Here is a 23,755-nt window from a genome sequence, read left to right as displayed (position 1 = left end):
TAAGGCAGGCACATACCTCACCTGCAGTCGCTCCTTCCAAGTCCCCCCGCGTGGTAACTATTGGCCACGGCCGTACCTTCCCTTCAGATGTTAAAAAAAAAAAAACAAAGGCCGATCGAATTGGATACATTCAGTCCTAAGCGAATATTGTACAAAGTATAGAGAGAAATACAGGAGTATAATAGTAGTGGTAGTAGTAGTACATCTGAATCACATAAAGCATCCCCCGCATGGCAAACTTCTGCTTAGACCACCACGCGCGTGGGGATCTTGACCTGGCCCTTCTTTCGCTCGTAGCTGGGCACACCGTATCTCCGGCCGGGAGCTTTATGGCCACGGCCATCGGTGCCAGTGGTCTCCCTGCTCACGGCGACATCATTGATGCGGAACTCGAAGCGGGAGGATTCGGGCTTGACATGGGACATGTTGCGCTCACGACGCTCCTCGGCGAAACGCTTGCGTTCCTTCTCGGCGGCCTCTTCCTTCTCAAGGCGCTCGGCGTGAGCCTTGAAAACTTTATTGCGTTCCTCTGGCCGAGCTTCGCGGTCACGCTCGTAGGCGACGAGGTATGGGTGAGGAATACGCACGTCGGCAGCCTGGAGCACAGGCTGCTCGTCTGCACCCTTGCCAACAGTTTCGATTTTCGATGGGTTCTGTGTGATGCGGCTTACGGTCTCATCCGGGTTGGCTACCTCCTTAGCAACCACGCCGTGCAGGCGAGCTGGGGCAGCAGAGAATACGCGACCAGCATCAGAACGGGTGAAGTGGCGGGACTCAGAAACGGGGTAGAAGATTTGTGCATCGGTAAGGCGGTGGGAGGGGAGGTCGTTAATTGACTCGTGGGGTCTCTCGCGTCGGGAACGAGCGTCTTCGTACAACGGAGTTGTTGCGATCATTTCATGGACTGAGCGGGCATATGGCAGTGCCAATGGTTTCCCCTATTTAAAACACGGTTAGAACGCGTATAAACCAACATTTGCGAGATTAATCAAGCCATGGCTAGTGGTATGCAAATCAGGATTTTAGGCGTTGTACACATCCCCAGAAATCTGGGATCGTAAAGACTAATCGATAATTTTTTGTTGTCTCATCATTGCATGTGGAGGGCAGGGAAACAATAGAAAAAGGGAAAAAAAGGTGATCATACCTGTTGCCGCCACCGTTTCTCAATCTCAACTAATCGACACACGGCCGCAACTCTCCTCATATCAACCCCCATCTCCGCGCTGACAGCACGAATGCTCTTCTTCCTCACCACCACCTGCTGGTAGATTTCATTTCGCAATTCCTCACTCAAGATGCTCTCACTGACGAAAGCTGGGTTTTGGGGGAATGGTTGTCGAGACGGCAAACCCGGTGGGCCTCTTCTAGTGGAGAGGTAGTTGGGTTGGCCCGGAGTGTGGGTTTTAAGCCTGGCTCCTTCGCCTTGAAGCCACGAGATCATTTCCCTTCGTCGTTGCGTTTGTGTGTATTGTGTTGAGGAGAATGAACGGGAAGAGGAAGGCGAAGGAGAGCATGATGAGGATGAGAGGGGGATTCTAGTGGTAGAGGAGGCTGAAGGAGAGGAAAGGTACGGGAGAAGGGAATTGGAGACACGCTGCGATTGTATCCGGGGAGGCATTGTGGGAAAGTGCAAGGTCGACTAGCGACCAACTCACGAGCGAGATCAAACGAAGAAAAAGGTATTATTGTGGGCGAATGCCCGGGGTATATGGGAGGAGCTCAATGGGTGAGGTGGTGAAGTCGCAGAGTAGATGTTGATTTACCGCAGGGGCCGAACTGGAAGTCGAAGAAACTTTTCGTGGTGGTCTCACGTGACACCACCAACATGGCCGGCGCTACTTCGATAACTACAGTATACCGGTCATTATGCAATTTTTATTTCATAGAAGCAACACATTTTTTACTGCTGTATCGAGCGCATTTACGCAAAACAGACCTCGACTCATAACTAGCAAATAAAGCATGCGCCTCTTCCCAGCCTCTCAATCCAAGCCCAGCAGGCAAAACAAGAAGGAAAAAGGGGGAATAAAGAAGAGGAAAGAAGAAAAAAAACACAAAAACGCCTCCATTCTGAAGTGTAGAAGAAATTAAATAATGGTGCAAGAAAAAGTCGCGAGAAAATACATGCCATATCTCGCTCAGATAGTCAACCCCAATAATATCTCGGTGTATACCTTTGTAAACGCCGCTCTTGAATGACGGTTGCCTTCCGGTGCAAAATTTATTGAATGAAATCATGAGAGGAGTGAAAATGTCGTAGCCATGTAGATTCATGCTGGGGCTCTTCATCTTTGAACCCTTATCTCATCTCTTTTCCCCCGCTTCGAGTCTTTCTCTGATTAAGAGAATCCGGTGGGAGAAACAACGAGGAATAGGCAATGCAAATGCAAATGATGAGATTAGAGACCGAGAGCTAAGCAAAGAGAAAACACCGCTAGTGCAAGAAAGGGACGCCGGGTAATCAATAATGCAAAGCAATCAATATCATTAAACAAGGGATAGAGGGAATCTCATGCAAAGAATCCCCAAGAATATAATCCGAAGAATAGCAGAAATCTGGATAAACAAAGGGTATGGACACAGTGCTCCCGAACAAACAAAGCAAAAGCCAAACAAAACAAAACAGCATAACCTGCTGACATAAAATCGTTCACGGCCCTCAGAGGTATCAAATGACATCAAAACACAGCAACACACTACCTAGTAAGATGCAATAATTCCTAAACAAGCAAGCTGAAAACGGCGCCCACAATTCCATGCTATCAAGTTGGTGTGTCAAAAAGAAAAGAAATGAAGAATGAAGAAATGAAGACGATGAAGGATAAAAGTTGAGGAGAGAAATGAAAGCGAAAAAAAGGGTAGGCTGAGAAGGGGAAAAAAAAATGCCACGATGTCCAAGCGGAAGTAACCATAAGAAGCGAGCCGAAGAAGTTCAGAGTCCGAATATCCTTACTCCTGAGGGGCAGGATACCCTCCAAATGCTGCCTAGCCGGTAAAAAACAAACAAAGTCCCCTAATGCGCCGGATATACCAGTATTCGTTCAAACATGTCGGACGTTGATCCCGTACAAAACATTGTGTCTTTCTAGCGCCCCATCATGTAATCGGGATAATTCGGGGTAGCGTTGCCTGAGCGTTGTCCAATATTACCGCCATTCGCTGCACCGTTGTGCAAGGGTTGAGGTGGCATCATCGCCTGGTTAAGGGGATTTCCTCGGATTCCCAAACCCGGGTTGGGGTTGAATGAACCGTTTATTCCGTTCATCCCGTTCATAGGTACATGTCCATGAGAATAGCCGGAGGGATGCACAACACCGTTGTTCCTAAGCCCCATCGGAGGCATCAAGCCGGGCGGTGTGGACAAACCAGGAGGTGGTCCGCTGACCGTCGAGAACATATGGCTCGATATCCCACTAGCGCCAGTGTTTCCTTGCATAGCACCTTGCGCGGCGAGAGAACTAGACGAACTCATAGAGCCTTGTTGTCCTGAGCGAACACCAAGCGGGTTCTTCGAGAAGCTCAAACGTATTCCCGTTTTGATACTATTGGAGAGTTTGTAGCCATATAGTTCGTTGAGAGTCTTGCCAGCGGTGCGTACATCTTCAAACTCCACAAAGCACATGGGCCCGTTTTGCTTGTTCCGGAAACAGAGGCGCTTGTAACCACGCTGTTTCGAGAATAGAGCTTTGAGTTCCTCCTCTTGGGTGTCTGGTGGGAGGTTGCCCACATACAGCGTGTTACAAGGTGGGTTCATATCGTTCGGGTTGGCAGCCGGGAAACTGTGCCGGGCTGTATGCTGGGAGCCGTAGGGAAACGCAGGATTGGCCACGGTCCCATTCACAGCCTGAGGATAGGCCGAGGATGGGGTTGAAACGTTCATGTGCGAGGAACCACCAGGGGTGTAGTTTTGCACTGGCGGGGACGTGATGTTTGTTGTCAGTGACAGGTTGGCGAAGTGGCTGGTGGGAATCTGGGGATTGGTAGATCGTCGCGGGACTGAGACGGACCCAGTGTGTCCATTTTCAGCGTAACCGACCGGATCCTTCAGCAGCTCACCGGTATCCTCATCGATATCTTGATCAATCATGGACTTGCCGCTTATGCGTGGGAACTCAGGGATGCCATTGCCGATCGGCGACTGAGGAGCGAAAATATTATGGAGGCGTGAGTTGGCCTCGGAAGACGGCGGAAGGGACTCGTTGGCGGAAGAGCCGGTTGGATTGGCTGATGACAACTTCTCCATTGTTTGGAAGGTACCATTGAAGCGCGACTGTCGCGTCGATGGTCCGTTGCCTAGCAGGCGGCTGGCGGAGTGATCAATTGTATTGCGCCGAGGGATGAATGGGGCTGATGGGCCATTGTTGTAAATGTCGACTACCATGGTGGCGTCGTTCTTCGAGTTGGGCTTGCCATCGAGCAGCGCTCGCGCCTCTTCCGCTGCCGACAGGCTGCTGAAGCGCGCGATCGCACTTAGGAACCCTTTGTCCTCTGGAAGGTCGGAATGTACGAAATCAGCATCCAACAGTTCGTTGGAGAATAGAAACATGCTGCGCAAGGCCTCGCGACTCGTATTCTTGGGAAGCTTTCGCATCAAGATCGCGCCGCCGCCCACCACATCGGCTTGCCGGATGAAGCCGTTGAGGCTCTGCGCCGACCGATCCGATTCACCGAGGCGCATGGCAGCGGATGACACAGTATCGAACGAGGAAGTATTTTGAGAGACGTTATCGAAGGAAGAGGAGGGGCTGAGTGGCGAGAAGGAATAGGACGAGAAATCGGGGCCTAGAGAGTTCGCAGCCTGCGACGCTGAGTGATACACGTCGGTCGACATCGCATTCTGGGCCGTCGAGGGCGCCTGGAAAGAAGAAAGCGGCTGGTGGGGAGGTGACGCGCCCGACGATGAAGCTGAGGGCGTGCGCTGAGAGGTGCTATAGGACCGCGGACTTGTACGGTTGGACTGGTTCGAAGTGCCAGTCATCCCTCGAGACCGAAGAACTCAGGAGGAATCAAGTCGCTTGATAAGGATGCACGCGGGCGACGTTGCAGCACGGGAGTTGTTGAGTCGAGTCGCTCGGCAGGATAGGCACAGGTAAGGGGGCGCGGACCGGGAGGCGAGAGAGTTGACAGGTGAATCAAAGTTCAGCAGGACGCAGGAGCGATAAATTTTGGCAGTCGAGGGCAAGAGGACAAAGAGACAGTCGATCTCGCGGAATGCCTCACAATAAAGATTTCCAGGGGTTGCTGATGCGATAGTACGGGGGCCCAGGCAATGAAGCAGAAAATCGAGGATAATGCGACGGACCGAGGATGCGAGTAGGACACGGGCACCGGGGAATAGTAAATGGATCGCCAGTCACAGAAAAATAATATGAGGCAAAGGAGAGAAGCAGGTGAATGGAACGTCTGAACGAGCAGAAATTAAAAAAATGGCGACAGGGAAACCAGGACAGGACAGAGAAAGAGGGAGCAGGGGGGAGGGAGACGAAGAGGGAGAGAGTCTGGGACGGGCAGAAGAGGTGGATGCCGGGCCAGAGTTAGCGCAGACTCAGTGACAGGGAACCGATAGAGTTACTGGAAGAGTTGGGGGGGAGGAGGAGGGGTGGCAGTAACAGAGCAGTTTTATGTAGCAGGTGGCCCCGAATCGCAGGCAGCGGTGGTGCAGCTGCCGCCTCGAGCGTGAATAAAAGACACTGGGACTAGAGAGCAAGTCCGGAACGGTCCTTTGGGAGGACTTTGGATGATGCTCGAGGACTTTTGGGAGGGTGAGAAACCGGGCCTATCCATGGGTCGAGGTGATCTGGCGTTACGAAAATTACGGTACCGGCGAGCAGTTCAGCTGCAGTCTGCAGTCTGCACTCTTTGCCGCTGGGCGCGTCCCGGCATCGAGATTCGAGATGACACGACTCGGACGCGCTATCCAGACCCGCGCCGGATGCGCATCAGGCTGTTCCAGACGCCGCGGGTCTCCCATGTGAAATTGTGAATGCCCCTGAGACAAGTCCGCCAACAATGGCCTGGTGATGAAAGCATGGGAATCCGTCACCCTGGATGACACCGCGTCCTTGAATTACATGGACGCCTTTGGATTGCCGGGTGCAGCGAGCATTCATTCAAGGTCAAAGGCCGCGTCCGAAAGCAAATGTGGTGCGTGCGCCGAAGCGAGCGGGGGAGTGGCCCGTTCGTTATCGCCGTACGAGTATTACGATCAACTCTACATCTCCAACCCAATGGAAGATATTCAAGATAATCGGCATCACCATTCCACACCAGAATGGCAGGAAACGGCCGGCAGCGCAAAATGCTTCCGAGTTATGCATCTCAATCTTATCCAGCCCTTGCGTCCGCCCTGTGCTTGGACGACATATCGGACCCGCATTCCAGAGGTCTCTGTCCAAGGTCAAAGATCAAGTATTTACTTAGTGACCACGCGTAACTGAGCCGTAATCCATCGCGATCTCTCGTCCCTCAATCACGGACAGTCATACTTGTCTTGAGGAAAGTATGCTGTTCGCAAAAAGCCAAAAACACGTCACTGCTTCAGCCTCGAATATCCACCTGACGAGGGGTGCCTTTGTGCCACCATCGCCTGCGCTACCACAAATCCCCATTCCGTGGATTGCGGAGGGTTTTTCGAGAGCTTCCTTCCATCCCATTGCCAGCGCGAAACCCAAACTACGACTCCTTGGGAAACTGGCGCCGGCTTAATACCGACGTAATAATGCCTAAATAGGCCAAGGCTCCAGTCTCCAGGAACTGGTCGACGTGGACTTTTTCAGTCACTTAAAACCTGGTATTATTGCCATGTGATTGCATACAACCACCACAACGGGCCAAAACAAGCTACGAGAAGGGTGCCGTTGGCGGATGTGAGATGGAAGTCTAGCCCTCTGGGGCGCATATTGATAAGCCCATCGTGACATCAGTGACAAAAGGACATGCGTGTCACTGTCTTAAACTGCTGACTGACTCTCACCGGAACAAAGCCAGGATCACCTTCCTCCAAGACAAAGCGGGCCAACCAGATGGTTCCTGGATAGGCACCGCCGATGCCAGATGCATCGACGATTAGGCAGTCCACGAGATGATCCATGTCAGACCGGGCCCAGCAGCTTGATTCCAGCCAACTGCCCTCAGGATTAATTCCACAGGAATACTAAGGCCAGTTAACAAGGCAGAACTCTTGCTGATCCTCCCAGCTGAAATTCCTCATGCCCACCAATCATCTTCTGCCCTGCGCCCTCTCAACCATCTCAGCAAGCCTGGCACCCCAGGCGTACAATGGGATTGGCTTATCGATTGTTACCTGCCGAGGGGGCAAAGGGATATTATTGAGTTCATCCTCGAGTTTGAGTGCACCATTCCAGGCATGAAGTGTAGGCATACTGACGATGTATCGAAACCAATTTGATTTGATACATGCTCCTTCCTGTCCTGTCCATCCTGCCGATATTTGCGTTGATATATACTTTCGGACCGCTGTCTGGAAACGTGTCACTCCTGCCAAAGAATTGCCTGAGCACCTAGTGGCTTGCCACCTCCAAACATCGATGACTATCGGATGTGAACACCCGTGTGGAGGCAACTGGTACTTTGCGAGTCATTCCCAGACTGATCCTATCCCGAGACTATACTGGATTGGAGACCCTCGTAACGAAGCCTAGTCAATCAAAGCTTCCGGTGTTAGAAGGGATGGTAATAATGACAACGTTCAAACTTCAGTTAGCTTATCATGATATCCCTAATATACAAGCAATGTACAATACAGTGTTGGATCCCCATATGCCAAAATGATCCAATCTCATAACGCCAAAGAAATGCCGGGAGCAGTGAGCATGAGCACAATAGTTGGGGCCTTTCCCACAGCCACAGCGAGTTGCCAGATACCAAGCCACATGAAACCATCAAACCGGATACAGCCCTATCAAAATCTGACAGGCCCATCCTCTCGCCGATCCGCGTGGCCCAACCAAAACAATCCAGGGCAACCGGAGTACTTTATAGATATTACCGCATTTTCATGTTGACTTGGGAGGTTCCTGCTTCTGTTGAACAAGGCCAGCCTGCGCACATACAAATATTAGCATTTAATCCATCCATCCCGTAGACAAATCTTCTCCCATCCAAGAATCCAACAACAATCTCCCCACGAACAAGAGCAAACAAACATACCAAGTTCAATAACCGCCAAACCGAATCACTCGGCTGCGCACCCACACCAAGCCAGTACTTCGCTCGGGACCGATCAAGCGAGATCTCCTTGTATGCTCTCGCGCGCGCGGCCTCCTCGTCGGATAGATTCGTGGGTCGTTGCGGCACCGGGTTCAGCGTCCCGATCACCTCCAGGGGCTTTGAGTTGCGGGCTGATCTGTTACCGAGGGCGAGTACGTATTAGCTCAATTGTTCGTATCAGGCAGTCATCTGCCTCTTTTTTTCCTAGCCAGCGGACACAGGTCCGAATAGTCCAGGTCAAGTTCAAGTCCAGGTACTCTCCAAAGCAAAAGGGACGGGCGGGAGCGACATACCTCGCTTGGGCGACGACAATGTTATAAAACGGCTGGTGTTTGTTCCCGAACCGGGATAGGCGAATGCGGACGACCATGCTGGCGGATGTGTCGATTAGAGGGGCGAGGTGAACATAGATTAGCTGAATTAACTGAATGCGCAGAGACAGCTGTTGCGGCGTAGGCCAAAATCTCCGGCCAAATCTTGTCGGGGATTTGTTGTTCCGTGATTTCTTAATGGGGTTAGTGGGCTGTGGTGATTATGTAAGTTGTATAACGTAAATCCCGGGCGGTAGGTGCGTCCCGGGCGGAAGGTAGTTTTTGCACCCGCATCAACGCGTTTCTTAACCTCAACTTTTAACAATTATCATGCCACGAAAAGCGCGTCAAACGAATCAAAATTTGGTTGAGCAGGAGGGCCGGATCGAATGCGCGATTCAAGACCTTAAAAATGGAAGATTTCAAAAAATTGCGCCCGCGGCGCGTGCCTACAATATTCATCCAAATACACTCCGAGGAAGACTTAATGGCCGATATTCTCAAGCAGAACTCCGCAATCATCAACATAGGCTATCCCTACGTCAAGAAGAGGCCTTAGTAGGCTGGATAGTATCACTAGATATTCGTGGAGCAGCCCCGAGGCCCTCGCGCGTTCGTGAGATGGCCCAACTTATCCTGGACGAATCCTCAACCCTATCCCGACTAATTAGAAAGAACTGGGTAACAGAATTCACCAAGAGGCGCCCTGAAATTAAAACCAGGTTTGCTCGAAAGATTAATCGTTCAAGAGCGCTCTGTGAAGATCCTAAGATAATTCGCCTATTTTTCGATGAGATACAAAGGGTTAAAGTCGAGTACGGTATATCAGATGAAGATATCTATAACTTTGACGAAACTGGCTTCGCTATGGGTCTAATTGCAACAACAAAGGTGGTATCTCGAGCAGAAATGCCAGGCAAACCATGGCTTGTACAACCAGGGAATCGGGAGTAGGTTACAACTATTGAATGTATCAATTCAAGCGGGTGGTCGATTCCATCAACGATTATTTTCAAAGGAAAGCGCTATATTGAGGGTTGGTTTGAAGAACTGTCTATTCCACCTGCATGGAGGATTGAAGTTAGTGATAATAGATGGACAACAGATATTATTAGGCTTTGCTGGCTTGAAAAATGCTTTATTCCAGCTGTACAAGGGCGGCAGAGGGGGGGGTATATACTTCTTATTTTAGATGGCCATGGAAGCCACCTAACTCCTGCTTTCGACCTTACATGCAAGAATAATCATATTATTCCTATCTGCATGCCTCCCCATTCATCTCACCTCCTGCAACCTCTTGATGTTGGCTGCTTTGGTCCTTTAAAAAAGGCGTACGGATCTATGATCAAGAGCAAGGCACGCTGTGGATCTAATCATATTGACAAGCTTGATTTCTTAAAGGCGTACCCGGAAGCCCATAAGAAGGTCTTTACAACAGAGAATATTCAAAGCGGATTCAGGGCAACTGGGTTACTTCCTTTCCTACCTGCTGCAGTACTGGATAAGCTGCAGTTAAAGTTATCAACTTCTACACCCCCCCCAAGCAGAGGGACTGCTTTAATTCCATCCTCTTAACTTTGTACGCCTTATACGGTCCGCCAAGTACACCGAAAAGCTTCGTTAATTAAGAAGCTTCTAAAAGAGGGCTCTAACAGTCCACCAACCCCCTCCAAGCAGGCGCTGGATGAATTTGTGAAGGGGTGCGAGTTAGCCATATACAACGCTGGGTTGTTGGCGCGGGAGAATACGGATCTCCGCGAATTCGTGGCAGATAATATGGTAAAAAAGAGTCGTTCTAGGCATTTAATGACTCCTGCAGATGGCCTTTCATTTGCAGAAGCCAGGGACCTTATTTCATCAAGAAATAATGAAGTTCAAGTTAGTAGGGGGGTGTCAAGCTCTACTGCTCTTCTAACTTTAGAGAGACGTAGCCGCGCTCCACCAAAGTGTACGAATTGCGGAATACAAGGCCATAAGAGAACAAGCTGTCGTGTTTCTAATTATCTTTAGTTCAAAGAATTTAATTAAGAATTGATGAAGTTATTTAAATCGAAAGTTTGTATAGCAATAGGCGGGTGCAAAAACTACCTTCCGCCCGGGACGCACCTACCGCCCGGGATTTACGTTACTCTCTGCGCTGGAGAACAAGAGCTATGCAGGAACAACTAATTGAAGATATGTGTAATTAATCTAAGATATTGTTAGTAAATAGTTGATGGTGTTTAGCCGGTATAATATAATTCACTGGTCAAATGTTGTGGTTTGTTACTCATGTCCGAACTATATATTCCGACTCTCCCAATGCCTGGCTAACAATCTGCCAAATCTACTTCATTTTCATAGCATTCCAAGAAATTTGAATGTTTGTGAAATACTACATGAAAGCTGCAAGTGTGGTTGTGTCAACGCTGTTTAAGATTGGTGGTTGGTTAGATCAAATATAACGGCACTCTCGTATAACCCTAACTAACTACATAGTATAACCTCACTACAGCGCAAAACACCTCTCAATACTATCAGCATTATTCCCCCACCAATGCACCATCTTCGCCCCGGTCGTCCCCAAAAAGATAAAGATAAACAGCAGATTAGCATTAAACCCCGTATCCAGCGCCGCCCCACTGATATAAGCCCACTTATTCCAAAACACCCGCCGATACCGATACAGGAAGAAGTTCGTGAACGTGCCCACGAGAAACGTCGTAAATGGGCCGGTACTCAGATTCCCGTAGAAGACTGCGGCAGAGGCAAAGAAGATCGTTGTATTCCACAGATCGAACCGCGCGCGGGGGAATTTCTTGTGCAGCACCCACATCAGGAGCGGGGCGACTGCACCCGCGAGAAAGCCCCATAGGATGGGCTTGAAGAAGGGCGAGGCGAAGAGTTTCCGGGGCCCGACGAGCGCGAACTGGATTCCTGCTGTGTTGTAGGATTGGAATTCTTGTCCTGTCCATTGGCCTAGGGGGTCGGGCTTGCGGCCGCTGACGTAGTCGAATTTGCTGGCGACGACCCACCGCATCACGCCGTAGTTTATGGGCAGGGCGAGCAGGTTGGCTATTATTTGGATTCCGATGACTTGGCGCGGTGGGATGTGCAGGTAGTGGCCGATCTGTATAGATGATGAGTTTTGGAATTTCGTGGGTTTGTGGATAGTGTCACGGGTGGTGAATCAGACCTTTTGATCCTCTAGCACAATTCTCGCGTCGTACCATACGTTGCCAGAGATAATTCGATAAGCAAGTTGGCCCAAAGGGTGTCGGGATGAGCCCTTGGCGTCAATCATATCTGCGAGTAACGTTAGTTGCGCTGAAGAGTAAACATAGTACGCTACTCACATCCATATATAAGTTCGTTAAAGAAACCGACTTTGACGGAGAAGCCAGACAGGGCATACACAAAGCTCATTGGCAACATTGCCGCAGCACCGAATCCGAGCGCGATAAAATACGTCCAGATGGGCATGTAGATGGCCTTGGAGACGACTATCCCAAGAAGCATAAAAAATGGCACTAGAGCGAGTGCAGCCCACTCCCTGTCATACTAATTAGTTGAGAGCTACATATAGATGATAGGAATAGCCTACCATTTTGTTATACCAGGATACTGTTGGATGATTCGACTATCATCAGTTAGTGATGGCAACTTATACACACGAAGACTATGCCCTACCTCAATCTGTCTTGATGATAGGCACTGGACTGCTTCCTGGCTTTCCATTGTTTGTAGATCTTAGGGCCCAAAAACAGAGCACACCAAATATAGGAAGACATATACGAGGCCATCCACTGCGGACTTGTCAGCAGACGAGCGAGGAGTATGGAAGATGGACTCTACCATGAAGATCTGCCATGTATATTGAGCCCCTGAGTAGGCAAGCCCTACTTCCTCGTACCTGGTCTCGTTGACATGTTGCATGCCGTTAGAATCAATGTAGACTTGAAGCAGTATTAGTATATATACCACATTCAGTGGGAGGGGAATACATACTTAGATCATTCAACGGATACGACGACCCGTTCTTTTGGAATACTTCATTAGACATGATATCGTAAGTCGGCGACCCCCAAAGATTTCCAAAATACGCAATAGGAATTAGGATCCAACACTGGAGGAAATTAGACAGTTTTGCGACGGAGAATTTGCGGACCAGCTCACCGTCAACACGAATGCTAGGAAGATAATGACTTGCACACTGTATGGGTACGTGACAACGGTCGAAGTGATATTGGACCAATTGAGGGTTATGTTTAGCAGTCCCATGCCTCCACGCCCGGCTCCGATGAAGTTGACTGCATGGTTGCGGCTTGCAAACCAGCACAGCGGAGCCAGAGATGCCACGAAGGGGAAGAGATATTCTGGGAGGAACTGCCACACAAACGTCGCCAGGAGCAGAATCCAGAACATCTTAGAGCCCAGTCAGCGGGTGAATGCGAATGTTCCTAGACGAGTAGCCTACCTTCATCTGATCCCTGGCCCTTTTCTGCTCGGATCTGTTTCTAGTATCCATACTCCGGTAGAGCGTCACCTGTTGCAAGGACAGAGGGAACATGAACTCAGGGTCATCTATCAGGAGTGACCGGACTAAGACAGTTAGTTAGAGCATATATATGGAAACCATAAAGAACATACCCATTGCAGCAAATGCAAAACCGAGCAAAGAAGAACCCTAGTTTGGGTTAGCATAATGCTTAGTCTGTATAAATGTCTAAACATACCCATCCAAAGAACAAGGCGACTGCTGGATTCATGGTTATATCATAGTACAAGGCAGCGTTTGTGGGCAGAAACGCTTTTGACATTAGTTGATATCAACATGGAACAAGCGAGTTTCTTACTAGCCCATTGACCCTGACTCCCAGCATTTGCGGCAATACCAACAATTGCGTGCTCCTTGGTTGACCATGGCCCCGGGTTCAGAGAGAATGAGAATCTCCCCAACGGTACCTTGTAGGCTGGCAGAATGCGTGCGAGAAAGCGACCAAGAGGATCGGATGCCAGAATCACAAAGAATACTGGGAAAGGCGCATAGGTCGTGCGGAAGCTGGTAGCACAGTGAGCCATAACGCTCCAATACCAAGTTTCTGGGATCAAGACATACTAGGACAGCTGAGAAACAATACTACCGATGGCGCAGAATATCGCTGAGAGGAGTATCGAACGGAAAGTCAGGACTGGCAGCGAAGGGTCGTCCTCGAAGCTGACGACAGTCCGCACCAACTCGGGGATGTTCTTGAACTCGGCGGATTCAAAATCATATTGAGACTCGTCGGAAGAGTCGATCTCTCTCTTGTTAACTGATCCCAGGTCCTTAACATCTGGCGACTGCACTTTCTCAGTAGGGAGCTCCTGTGGTTCTTGCTGCGGAGCCATGCTGGTGCTGGGGATCGCTATCGGCAGGGATATTTTTGAAGCCAGTACTTATCTACTTATAAAATCATTGGGGTCAATCACCGAGGTATCTGCCACGGTAGGGCATGATTGTGCAATGCTTGGTGCAAATGATACCGACAGGTAGTCTCAGATAAGGATGCTCTCCACACGGGACATGAGAGTCTAGCCACTGGGTATCCCACACCCACTTTGCTGGAGAAAGTCTTTGAATAGGAAGGATGTGCCACTAAAGTTAGTTATCTCCAACCTATTCGCAATGACAAAGGCCAATTCGTAAGGCCTCGGTCAATGCGCCACATATCCCGCACCAGTTTAGGGCATTCCACCATGACAGGGGTTAAACTGTACGCCGAGAGACGCTCAAAGCCGACTTAAAAACTCGCGGGAACAAAGAAACAGGTTATGGTCTTTGCTCAGTGGCCTTCGCCAATCATCTCTGTCCTTATTGGGATAGTCGGACATGGTGCAAAAATGGGGTGAAAGGTGCAATGAGGGGGGAGAATTAGGGCTCGCCAGCCTTTCAAAGAAGACCAACCAGGTTACCATACCACTTGGCACTGGCGCCTTTCCCGCAGATAATCTCGGGTAATACCTAAATTATACTGGCAGTAATCTTGTGAGTGGCTGGTTTTCCGAACTATAAGCCAGTTCTCAGTGGAATGTCGTCCCCGCGAGAAGCAGCCTTCGTATTCATATCTGCAGTCAAGGCCTGGAGCTCGCGTAGTTCTTTATTCCTCAATCGCGTGATATTAGCTTGCGGTACCTATGTCTCATAATAGGCGCAAATCTCACCATCGGCCCTCTTTGCACGGGTACTGGGAAACGTGCCTGCGATTCTCCGCCAGACAGGCTGTTTTTGAGATAGACAGCCGTGGGACATTCTGCTCAAAGAAGGTGTCCTCCAGCGAAAAACAGTACATTCTCGGTGGTAATGAGTGAAGGCGCGGCCAGACTCTTCGGGGCTGCGTATTGCGCGATGCCAGCAAAGAATGAGCTGCTAAGCCAGCTCGGTACTAGGGCTCCTCCACTGGATACTCCAAGTGGTGATTGAGTGTTTCAACACCGATCTCCAATAGATTCCCGTAGCCAAACTCATGGAAATAACTTCGTATACGTTGAGCTAGCATATGTCATCAATAACATCATCGCCTCTTCCATAGTCCAGCCTGAGCTCCACTATTTATTGCCGAACTTCCATCGTCTCCAACTCTCCCCTCCCCAACAACCCGGCGCTCCCTTGGAATCCCATTAACTGCTGCTTCTCATATTATCAGTTATCAGTTGGTTTATATCGTGACATGGTAATTGAGCTTTGAGGCTCACGATAAACATGGTGCCTCCACGACTACTGCTCCTGGCCAACATCGCCAGCACCTCGGCGTTCGTACTGCCTTTTTTCGGCCAAACGCCGATGACAGTTGGGAATCTCGATTCTGACTTTAAATGCGATCTACCGCCGGTTCTCGATCCAGCTGGCGATGGGCTACCGTCGGCAACGAGCCTATTCTCTTCAGACGAGGCATTGGAACGGCAGGTGAAACGCCATCAGGCAATTGTGCGGGTCCCGTCTGTCTCCTACGATAATCTGGGCGAAATCGGCGAGGATGAGCGGTGGAAGCCGTTCTACGAGCTCCTTCCAGTTATTCAAAAGACATATCCTACACTGTAAGCCTGAACTCCACGTTTGAATAGCGGTCGGTGCTGACTAGGGCAAGGCATAAGCGGGCCAAGCTGGAAAAGATCAATACCTTTGGACTGCTTTATACGTTGGAAGGCTCTGATCCCTCTCTGAAGCCTACTGTCCTCCTCGCTCACCAGGATGTGGTCCCTGTTGCCGATGAATCCACATGGACGTATCCGCCTTTCGAAGCCCACTTTGACGGTGAGTACATCTGGGGCAGAGGTGCATCCGACGACAAAAACAGCCTCACGGGCATTTTATCTGCTATCGAGGGCCTCCTCTCGGAATCTGACTGGGAACCTCGACGAACTGTAATCCTGGCCTTCGGGTTCGACGAGGAAGTCGGCCTCAACCAAGGCGCTGGGCAGATCAGCAAGGTACTCCACGAGAGATACGGCGACGACAGTGCCGCCATTATCCTTGATGAGGGCGGGTTTGGCTCGCAACCGCTTGATGGAGACACCGTATATGTGCATCCCGCGATTACAGAGAAGGGCAATATTAATCTCTTCTTCGAGCTCCGTGCCAAGGGCGGCCACAGTTCTGTTCCCCTGCCGCATACGGGCATTGGCATTATCTCTGAGATTGTTGTCGCTCTTGAGTAGAATCCCTATGAGCCTGCAATTACCAAGGGCAGTCCCATCCACAAGCGTCTTGTGTGTCAAGCGCGCTACTCGCCCAACACCCAGCCCAAGATCGAAGAGCTACTAAGAAATGGTGACTTTGAGGCCCTTGCGGTGGAATTCGCCAACACTACACCGTTGAACCGCTTTGTCGTCCAGACCTCGCAGGCTGTTGACCTGATCCAGGGCGGAATCAAAATCAACGCCTTGCCGGAGGTTGTTACTCTGGCCGTTAACCATCGGGTTGCACACCACCAGAGGCCCGTAGATGTTCAACACAAGGCCATCCAAGTGATTGGAGACGTTGTCAAGAAGTACGGCCTTCGGGTTGACGCTTTTGATGGCGACAAGGAATACCACGACCATGTCGCCGGACTTTCTCCAGATGATACTCCGTCTCGCAGCGATTTGAAACGCCGCGATGGAGGCGACGTCGACTACAACGGGAGCCTTGTCGTCCGGGCCACAAAGGCCGAAGCAGCTCCCGTCTCTCCTGCCGATGACGCGGTATGGGACGTTTTCTCAGGAACGATCCGACACACTTTTGGATCAGGGGGCAAGACCGTCGTGCCGGTTGGAGACATCATGACTGGAAATACAGACACGAGATACTATTTGAGTAAGTTTCCGTATTGAGAACATGTCCATTCCATCCATACTGACCTTCACATCAGACCTTACCCGCAATGTTTATAGGTGGACGCCAGCTGTCGGCCGCGGACTTGATAACATCCACACCGTTGATGAGCGTGTGAGCATTTTTGACCACCTGAATGTTGTCAAGTTCTATTATGACTTTATCCGTAACTTTGATGTGGCGGATGTATGAACTATGTATCAAGATAGCTATTAATAACATTGGTTAATTGTTCATACGATATTAATTCCTACCTTTCTGTGTCGCGGGTGTCCTACGGGTTCGACATTCTGTACCCTCCTGCCCGGTTCCAATGACGAGCTTGATTCTTAAGTTTTCTCAGAAAATAGTCAGTACCGTATGACAACATGTTTCACCAACCAGTTAACCATTTCGTTAAACATAGATGCCTTTTTGGGCTGGGTTAGGGCAGGCTGAGATCTTTGGCGCCTCAGGCAACATGCAGTACTAAGATCAATTCGGAAGTTGTCAACGTTTGAGTGACGTAGAGCTCGAGGAGAGCTCCCCATCCTCTAACTGTTTGATCACTCCTACATAACACTCCCCAAGTCTCAAGTCGGTCTGATCCCAAGTATCTGTCTCAATAATTTCTCCACAAAAAAAGCCCAAGAGCCTCCAGGAGAGATTGTATGATCCGTCCCGCACTCTTCGCCCGCCGCTTCGCCTTCCCCGCATCTATAAGGTCCTACCACAGATCCGCAAGTATGGCCCTCAAGGTATGGAGCTTTTAATCGTTAAACCTTACATTTGGTTCTGCAGAGCACAGCATCTAATGGGCTCTAGGCAATTTCCTCCAAAGATGCGGCCTCTCTCGATGAAGACCTCATCGGGACCGGCGGCTTCTCCCTCGACCAATTGATGGAACTCGCCGGCCTCTCTGTATCGCAAGCAGGTGAGAGACAATACTTTACCAACCGTCCAATTTCCGCAACATTAAACCTAAGTTTGACTCTATAACAACGCAGTCTACCGAGTCCACCCCCCAAGCACAGGAAAGAATATCCTTGTCATCTGCGGCCCAGGGAACAACGGTACCTCCCCCCCCCAAATCCCAGTAAACACAAGCAGCCCCAGCTAATCCCACTACTCAATGGAAAAGGAGGCGATGGCCTCGTCGCAGCCCGCCACCTAGCACACTACGGATACACCCCATCAATCTACTACCCAAAAGAAGGCAAAAAGGAGCTCTACAGCCGACTAAAAACGCAACTCTCGCAACTCTCCATCCCCTTCATCTCCTCCCCCTCCGACTTCCAGTCCACCCTAGGGAAAACATCCCTAATCATCGACGCAATTTTCGGCTTCTCGTTCGGCGGGCCCCTCCGCGACCCGTTTCCGGAGATCATCTCGGCAATCGAGAATGCGGCCGCGCCCGTCCTGGCTGTTGATGCGCCGAGTAGTTGGGATATTGAACAGGGTCCGCCCAAGGAGGGACCTGGGAGTGGGTTTATGCCGCAGTATTTGATTAGTCTGACGGCGCCGAAGCCCTGTGTGAAGTTTTACAAGGGGAGGCATTTTGTTGGTGGGAGGTTCTTGACGAAGGATATTGCGGGGAAGTATGGCTTGGATTTACCGCAGTATCAGGGAATTGATCAGGTGGTAGAGGTTGGGGTTGATGCTGAGGGGAGGCTTTGAGGGTTACCTTATCTATGTGTGATGCCTAGGAGGATATATTAATTGAGTGCTTACTGGATGTCAATGTCGTTGACTTGGAATAACTAGGTATTAGGCATCAGAGTTGGATCAGAATTGGAAAAAAATCTATTGATGGTCATATCGGCGTATAAGCTCGAAGCAAGAATGCGCGCTATCAATGTAGTAGTCAATTAACAACCCATCTACGGCAAAGCCTCACTGATCTCGGAAATGATGCCCTTGGTTCTTGGTTCCTTCCCAAGTCCGGAGCTTGAGATGGTTTGCAGGATCGCATTAACATCGTAGACCTCTTTAGCAGCAGCCCTGACCTCAGTCTCTGATTCTTTGACCAAAGTTCCCAAAGCAACAAGGCTGCGATAGACTACCTCTGAGTCTTTCTCGCCAGAAAGCACCCGTTGGATCTCTTCCAGAAGCACCAAGCCTCGTTCGCTAGACTCGGAGCTTGTATTCCTTCCTTCGGATGTGGAATACACTGCTACGTTGATGTAGAGAGTCGCCACCGCAATAGTAAGGTTGCGGTTTGGTGAAGCCCCACTGTTGGCTAGACATGTCTTGAGCGCGGTGATGACCTGGTCGAATCGACTGACAACGAGTTCGCGGCCAGCTTTAGTTTCGAAGAGGTTGGCGAACAATCGGACCGACAACATTGCGTTGTTGACATTTAGCGGTGCGTTGAATATTCCACTTTCGATAATCCCGGTGATCAGGTCCTTGCCATGGTAGTCTGCCGTGGCCGTCACCGGAGTGGCCGCAGCAAATAGCCGGAGGATGTCAAGACCAGGTAACCTATTCGCCGCTGGCCAAGCTGTTGCAACCTTAAAGAGAAGATTGACACCTGCTTCCACAGTTGGCGAGTCTTTCAAGGCGCTAGTAGAGTCCAGCTCATTGCATAAAGAGACCACTGTATCCACTTCTGAAGGACTCAAGGACAAATCTTTCGATCCCTCAGAGACAAGTTTCTCATTAAGTTCCTGTAGCTTTTTGCAGATCACCTTGAGATTGGCTGTCTTAATGGAGAGATAGGTCTTTTGTGGAAGGACTTTCGGACGTGATTCAGGGATATTCCCCGACTGGGCAGAAGCATCTCCAGGTCGATAGCGTCTATCTTGGCCCCACGGATCGGAACCAGTATCCTGAGTGGACTGGCCGATGGTTGCACCCTGCGTATTCTGAACGATGAACTGAGCAACTTGATCGAGATAGCTCATCGGCAGCTCGTTGTCACCAATAAACTTGGTCGCGGCTTCATATGGATTCTGGGAGAGATTGTATGGGAGTTTGAGGGGAGGTTTGCCATCCTCCACATCAACATCAAACACATAGTCGTAGTCCTGACCCAGGTATTCTGTTTTCCTTCCGCTACTGCCGGCAGAATCCACCACAGTACCTACTGATTCCCATCTCCCCAAGGCGGCTGACCATGTATGAGCGGTGACACTGCCGTTTGCCTCAGAGATCATTTGCACTTGACCATCCTTGGTACCGGACTTTTGCTGTAGGAACTCGGGGCCGGGTAGCTTCTCCTTGTTGATTTTTCCAACCTGTTGTTCGGGGATTGCTGATTCCTTTACAGCGGTTTCGAATTGCTGGACCACCTCGGCACTCGCCTGTCTCTCTGATGACCTGGTAAAAACCCGGGTTATGCGATCGCTTGCCCCTGTTGCAATATCGCCGTTCTCTTGGCAAACCGCAACACTCCAAACTGAGATAGCAGGGTGGGTGATGGTCTGCACACATTGCGTGCCGTTCCAAACACGTACTGTGCGATCTTCACCAGAGCTGACCAGTTCACCGGATGGCAGGGCGGCCAAGGAATAAATAAAGCTCTCGTGTCCGTTGAGCTCAGCAACAAGATCACCATTCAGAGTGAATAGACGGATTACCCCGTCGTTGCTTGCAGAGGCAAATTGCGCACCAGTAGGGTGAGAGGGCGGGAGTTTGCACAAGGCTCGAACGACATCGCGCGAGTCTTTGATAGCCTTTAACAGTTTTCCGGACGTATTGAATATCCGAATAATATTGTCCGCACAGCCTTGGGTATAAATTAGCATTTGAATCTGGCTTATGTCGAAGGTTGTACTTACCTGTGATTATAGTATCCTTGTCGTAGGCCAGCACTGCCCACACACTCCCCTGGTGATCTTCCAGTACGACTTCAGATTCCCATTTGCCAACTCGCCAAAGCCGTGCAGTGGAATCCCAGCTTCCACTAACGACCCAACCCCCTTCCGGACACACATCCAATGCACAGACTGTATGTGCGTGGCCGAGGAGCATAGCGTCCGCATTGTCATTCCCTGTCTTGCCGGGTTGTCTGGCTTCAATAATTGTGTCTTGGCCGCCTGAGAAGACCAGTCCTTCAGGGAACTCCGGGGTCGGGGGGTAATATACTAGGGCGTTGATGAATGCTGAACCATGAGAGACGATTGTATAGTCGTACGTCGGAGGCGGGCTGGATACAAGCTTCCAGAGCCGAACTGTGGCGTCACGAGAAGCAGAAAAAACAGCGTTTGAATTGGGAAAGGCCACGGCGCGAACCTGATGGAAAATGGCAAATTGTTAGTGAGGGTGCGTCGTGGGAGTTTGGTCACCCTGTGTTGTCAACACAGCGAGAGCGGGGAGCTTCCTTACATCATCGCTGTGGCCCTCCAACGCAGCGGAGATCTTGAATTCAGGCATACATAAACAGAGGGAGAATTTAAGGTCAGGAAGTGGTAATCGGACTGGGAAGATGAGAGCAGATTGAGAAGGGCAAGGAAGAAAGAGGTCTAGGGATGAAAGGAACGAAGATGATAAGTTGACCCCAACTCCGGGGAGGCTCGTGGCCACAGGCGTCCCAGTCCCAGTCCCACCCTGGCAGCTCCGGCGATCTCTCAGTGAGGGAGGGGCGTCATGTGGGCGGTGAGGCCCGGAAGCTGCTAGAAGTATAGAATCATGAGTAATCAGGGCCACGCTGACCACTGCAGTTCGTGCTGGTCCTTGTGAGGTCCAGAGGGACTGTGGACCAAGCCCTTCCAGCGGTGACCCTTTTTGTCACAATTATATGCTCTGTACTACGTGCTTGTTGATTACCATTTCTGTGGTCGACGCCGCTGTCAAGTATACCCCTCACGTGCTGGACAGCTAGCCCCATACGGACTAGCGCCTCTCGCTGTGCTCTCCGCCAGCAGCGCCGATGACTTGAACAAGCTTCAAAAGTTGCCTTCATGCTCACTTCTGGGCTGGAGTCTCCGTTCCCTTTCAAATTGTTCTTCACACGGGTGTCGTTGCGGGTGGCCGGTACAGTCTTTGGTTGACTCGATATTAGGCCTGCTTTTTCTGCCTTCTCCACTGCGCACTCCCTCTCCCGGGACTCGTCATTCTCTTCGTTTGCCGTCATTTCTATACAGAACCCCCGCCCTTCCAGCGCGCTGATGACTTGACGAGACCGACGAATTTCCTTCTGTATTTCTAGTAATTCCTCTCTCACGCGATATTCGGACTACTTTGTGCAAATACACATTTCCTCCGTCGACAGGCCTTTGGCTTATCTCTGGGTCGGACATCTCATCTTTACATTGTTAACGGCCATTTTGGAATTGATATCCCCATTTCTGCTCGAAATTTAACGCCATTATGGCTTCAGGTATATTACCATAATTTTCTGCGTTTTGTCCCCTGGTCGCTGACAATTGAGCCCTAGATATCCCTAAAGTTGTGCCTTTAACTTGCCACGGACACTCTCGTCCTGTGCCGCATATTAGTTTTTCGTCCACTGTCGAGGACGACCAATATTATCTTGTTTCTGCTTGTAAAGGTTGGTAACATTGCAGTCTACTTCTACGATCAGACCGACTAACTCTACCAGATAACAATCCTATGCTTCGGGATGGTATCACCGGCGATTGGTATGATTTGGCTATTCCTGTGCAGCTCCGCGCCCGGTGACAATCAACTAACCGCTATTTCAGGATCGGCACTTTCCTCGGTCACAAAGGAGCGGTATGGCAGGCACGCCTGTCGACCGACGCTAACATAGCTGCAACTGCTGCTGCGGATTTCTCGGCGTGAGTGTCATCCACCAATCTATACGCTCATAGTTCCTACGGCAAATTGACTAACAGCTCTCTTACGCACGCAGCAAGGTCTGGGATACCCATACAGGCGAATCTCTGCACACTCTACAACACAACCACATTGTCCGAGCGGTCGCGTTCCCTCTCCAACCATCTCCCCAAGTCCTCGCAACTGGCGGCTACGAGAAAAAGCTCCGAATCTTCGATCTAACACGCAGCGGTGGCAGTAGCAACGGCTCCTCCCCAACAGCCCCCTCACAAACTGCAGCAGATAATGGCGCCCCCGCGACAAGCTACGAAATCGGCCCCGGCGTTCACGGCGGCATCATCAAATCTATCATTTGGAATCGCGACTACAACATCCTGACAACAGCCGCCGACGACCGCAAAATCCGCTGGTGGGATCTCCGCTCCCGTCACCCAGTCGTTGAACACATTGTAGATGGCAACATCGGTAGCTGTGAACTGAACACTCTCGCAAGTCGCCCGAACGACCCGGGTATCCTCTCCGTCGCCGCCGGAAAGAGCGTCTACCTTTTCGACGGCCTCAACCCGGGCAGACTTCTCAAGAAAATCGACTTCCGATATGAGGTTGCTAGCGCGGCCGTGAACAATGATACCGCGCGTCTAGTTACGGGGAGTGCGGATGACACTTGGGCACGCGTATACGACCTGCATACGGATGAGGAGCTTGGTATGACTCTTTCCCCCTCTAATTTTACATCTTACCTACGATTATCGAGAAATGGACTAACATATAGCAGAAGTTCAGAAGGGTCATCACGGCCCTATCTGGTCTGTCAGTTTCTCACCCGACGGTAAATTATACGGAACTGGAAGTGAAGACGGAACGATCAAGCTCTGGAAGGCTTGTAGAGAGGGGTATGGCTTGTGGCGCTGATATGGAGAAAGATAATTCCAGTACAATAAAGACAAGTGTATAGCCAATATACTAGTATAATAAGAACATAATAGCAGATCGTACTTGTAGGCTTAATCTCCCTATCACCGCACATATCAGCGGTACAGTGGGTGTGCCACAAACTATACTAGGTGTAGGTATAACAATTGTTTAGTTGACTGGAGATGAGAATAGATTCTAAACTAGATCCAAAGATAACTAAACGCGTATCCCAGTTTCACTTTTG

At 50.3% G+C, this 23,755-nt stretch overlaps 11 protein-coding genes across 11 annotated transcripts; 4 read left to right on the top strand and 7 right to left on the bottom strand.

Moving 5' to 3' along the window:
- Positions 1-245: 245 nt before the first annotated feature.
- APUU_80183S (mitochondrial 37S ribosomal protein mS45) lies at positions 246-1,621 on the bottom strand (the record flags this gene model as incomplete). The annotated part of the gene is made up of 2 exons (XM_041696436.1): positions 246-938; positions 1,148-1,621. The coding sequence occupies 2 exons, from the start codon at positions 1,619-1,621 to the stop codon at positions 246-248; spliced, it is 1,167 nt and encodes a 388-aa protein (XP_041562066.1).
- A 1,467-nt stretch (positions 1,622-3,088) lies between these two features.
- Positions 3,089-4,981, bottom strand: WHI3 (RNA-binding protein; the record flags this gene model as incomplete). The annotated part of the gene is made up of 1 exon (XM_041696433.1): positions 3,089-4,981. The coding sequence occupies one exon, from the start codon at positions 4,979-4,981 to the stop codon at positions 3,089-3,091; it is 1,893 nt and encodes a 630-aa protein (XP_041562065.1).
- A 3,037-nt stretch (positions 4,982-8,018) lies between these two features.
- Positions 8,019-8,602, bottom strand: MRPS16 (mitochondrial 37S ribosomal protein bS16m; the record flags this gene model as incomplete). Its single annotated transcript, XM_041696432.1, has 3 exons — positions 8,019-8,063; positions 8,173-8,368; positions 8,526-8,602. 3 exons carry the CDS (start codon positions 8,600-8,602, stop codon positions 8,019-8,021), a joined length of 318 nt encoding a protein of 105 aa, XP_041562064.1.
- Positions 8,603-11,031: 2,429 nt separating this feature from the next.
- Positions 11,032-12,260, bottom strand: APUU_80180S (uncharacterized protein; the record flags this gene model as incomplete). The annotated part of the gene is made up of 4 exons (XM_041696431.1): positions 11,032-11,652; positions 11,719-11,828; positions 11,879-12,083; positions 12,213-12,260. The coding sequence occupies 4 exons, from the start codon at positions 12,258-12,260 to the stop codon at positions 11,032-11,034; spliced, it is 984 nt and encodes a 327-aa protein (XP_041562063.1).
- A 12-nt stretch (positions 12,261-12,272) lies between these two features.
- APUU_80179S (OPT family oligopeptide transporter) lies at positions 12,273-13,913 on the bottom strand (the record flags this gene model as incomplete). Its single annotated transcript, XM_041696430.1, has 8 exons — positions 12,273-12,478; positions 12,531-12,648; positions 12,699-12,947; positions 13,000-13,124; positions 13,173-13,209; positions 13,259-13,332; positions 13,379-13,584; positions 13,642-13,913. The coding sequence occupies 8 exons, from the start codon at positions 13,911-13,913 to the stop codon at positions 12,273-12,275; spliced, it is 1,287 nt and encodes a 428-aa protein (XP_041562062.1).
- Positions 13,914-15,264: 1,351 nt separating this feature from the next.
- Positions 15,265-16,220, top strand: APUU_80178A (uncharacterized protein; the record flags this gene model as incomplete). Its single annotated transcript, XM_041696429.1, has 2 exons — positions 15,265-15,599; positions 15,650-16,220. The coding sequence occupies 2 exons, from the start codon at positions 15,265-15,267 to the stop codon at positions 16,218-16,220; spliced, it is 906 nt and encodes a 301-aa protein (XP_041562061.1).
- A 102-nt stretch (positions 16,221-16,322) lies between these two features.
- APUU_80177S (uncharacterized protein) lies at positions 16,323-16,604 on the bottom strand (the record flags this gene model as incomplete). The annotated part of the gene is made up of 1 exon (XM_041696428.1): positions 16,323-16,604. The coding sequence occupies one exon, from the start codon at positions 16,602-16,604 to the stop codon at positions 16,323-16,325; it is 282 nt and encodes a 93-aa protein (XP_041562060.1).
- A 219-nt stretch (positions 16,605-16,823) lies between these two features.
- APUU_80176A (uncharacterized protein) lies at positions 16,824-17,067 on the top strand (the record flags this gene model as incomplete). Its single annotated transcript, XM_041696427.1, has 2 exons — positions 16,824-16,857; positions 16,913-17,067. The coding sequence occupies 2 exons, from the start codon at positions 16,824-16,826 to the stop codon at positions 17,065-17,067; spliced, it is 189 nt and encodes a 62-aa protein (XP_041562059.1).
- A 458-nt stretch (positions 17,068-17,525) lies between these two features.
- Positions 17,526-18,531, top strand: APUU_80175A (NADHX epimerase; the record flags this gene model as incomplete). Its single annotated transcript, XM_041696426.1, has 4 exons — positions 17,526-17,612; positions 17,680-17,788; positions 17,862-17,927; positions 17,996-18,531. 4 exons carry the CDS (start codon positions 17,526-17,528, stop codon positions 18,529-18,531), a joined length of 798 nt encoding a protein of 265 aa, XP_041562058.1.
- Positions 18,532-18,734: 203 nt separating this feature from the next.
- Positions 18,735-21,231, bottom strand: APUU_80174S (WD repeat PLAP family protein; the record flags this gene model as incomplete). Its single annotated transcript, XM_041696425.1, has 3 exons — positions 18,735-20,584; positions 20,637-21,090; positions 21,184-21,231. 3 exons carry the CDS (start codon positions 21,229-21,231, stop codon positions 18,735-18,737), a joined length of 2,352 nt encoding a protein of 783 aa, XP_041562057.1.
- A 936-nt stretch (positions 21,232-22,167) lies between these two features.
- Positions 22,168-23,508, top strand: APUU_80173A (WD40 repeat domain-containing protein; the record flags this gene model as incomplete). Its single annotated transcript, XM_041696424.1, has 6 exons — positions 22,168-22,177; positions 22,235-22,348; positions 22,400-22,439; positions 22,503-22,598; positions 22,673-23,301; positions 23,372-23,508. The coding sequence occupies 6 exons, from the start codon at positions 22,168-22,170 to the stop codon at positions 23,506-23,508; spliced, it is 1,026 nt and encodes a 341-aa protein (XP_041562056.1).
- Positions 23,509-23,755: the final 247 nt, after the last annotated feature.

The sequence above is a fragment of the Aspergillus puulaauensis genome, chromosome 8 (genome assembly GCF_016861865.1).
Source record: "Aspergillus puulaauensis MK2 DNA, chromosome 8, nearly complete sequence".
NCBI classification, from domain to species: Eukaryota; Fungi; Ascomycota; class Eurotiomycetes; order Eurotiales; family Aspergillaceae; genus Aspergillus; species Aspergillus puulaauensis.
This window is presented reverse-complemented; position numbering and strand designations above follow the sequence as displayed.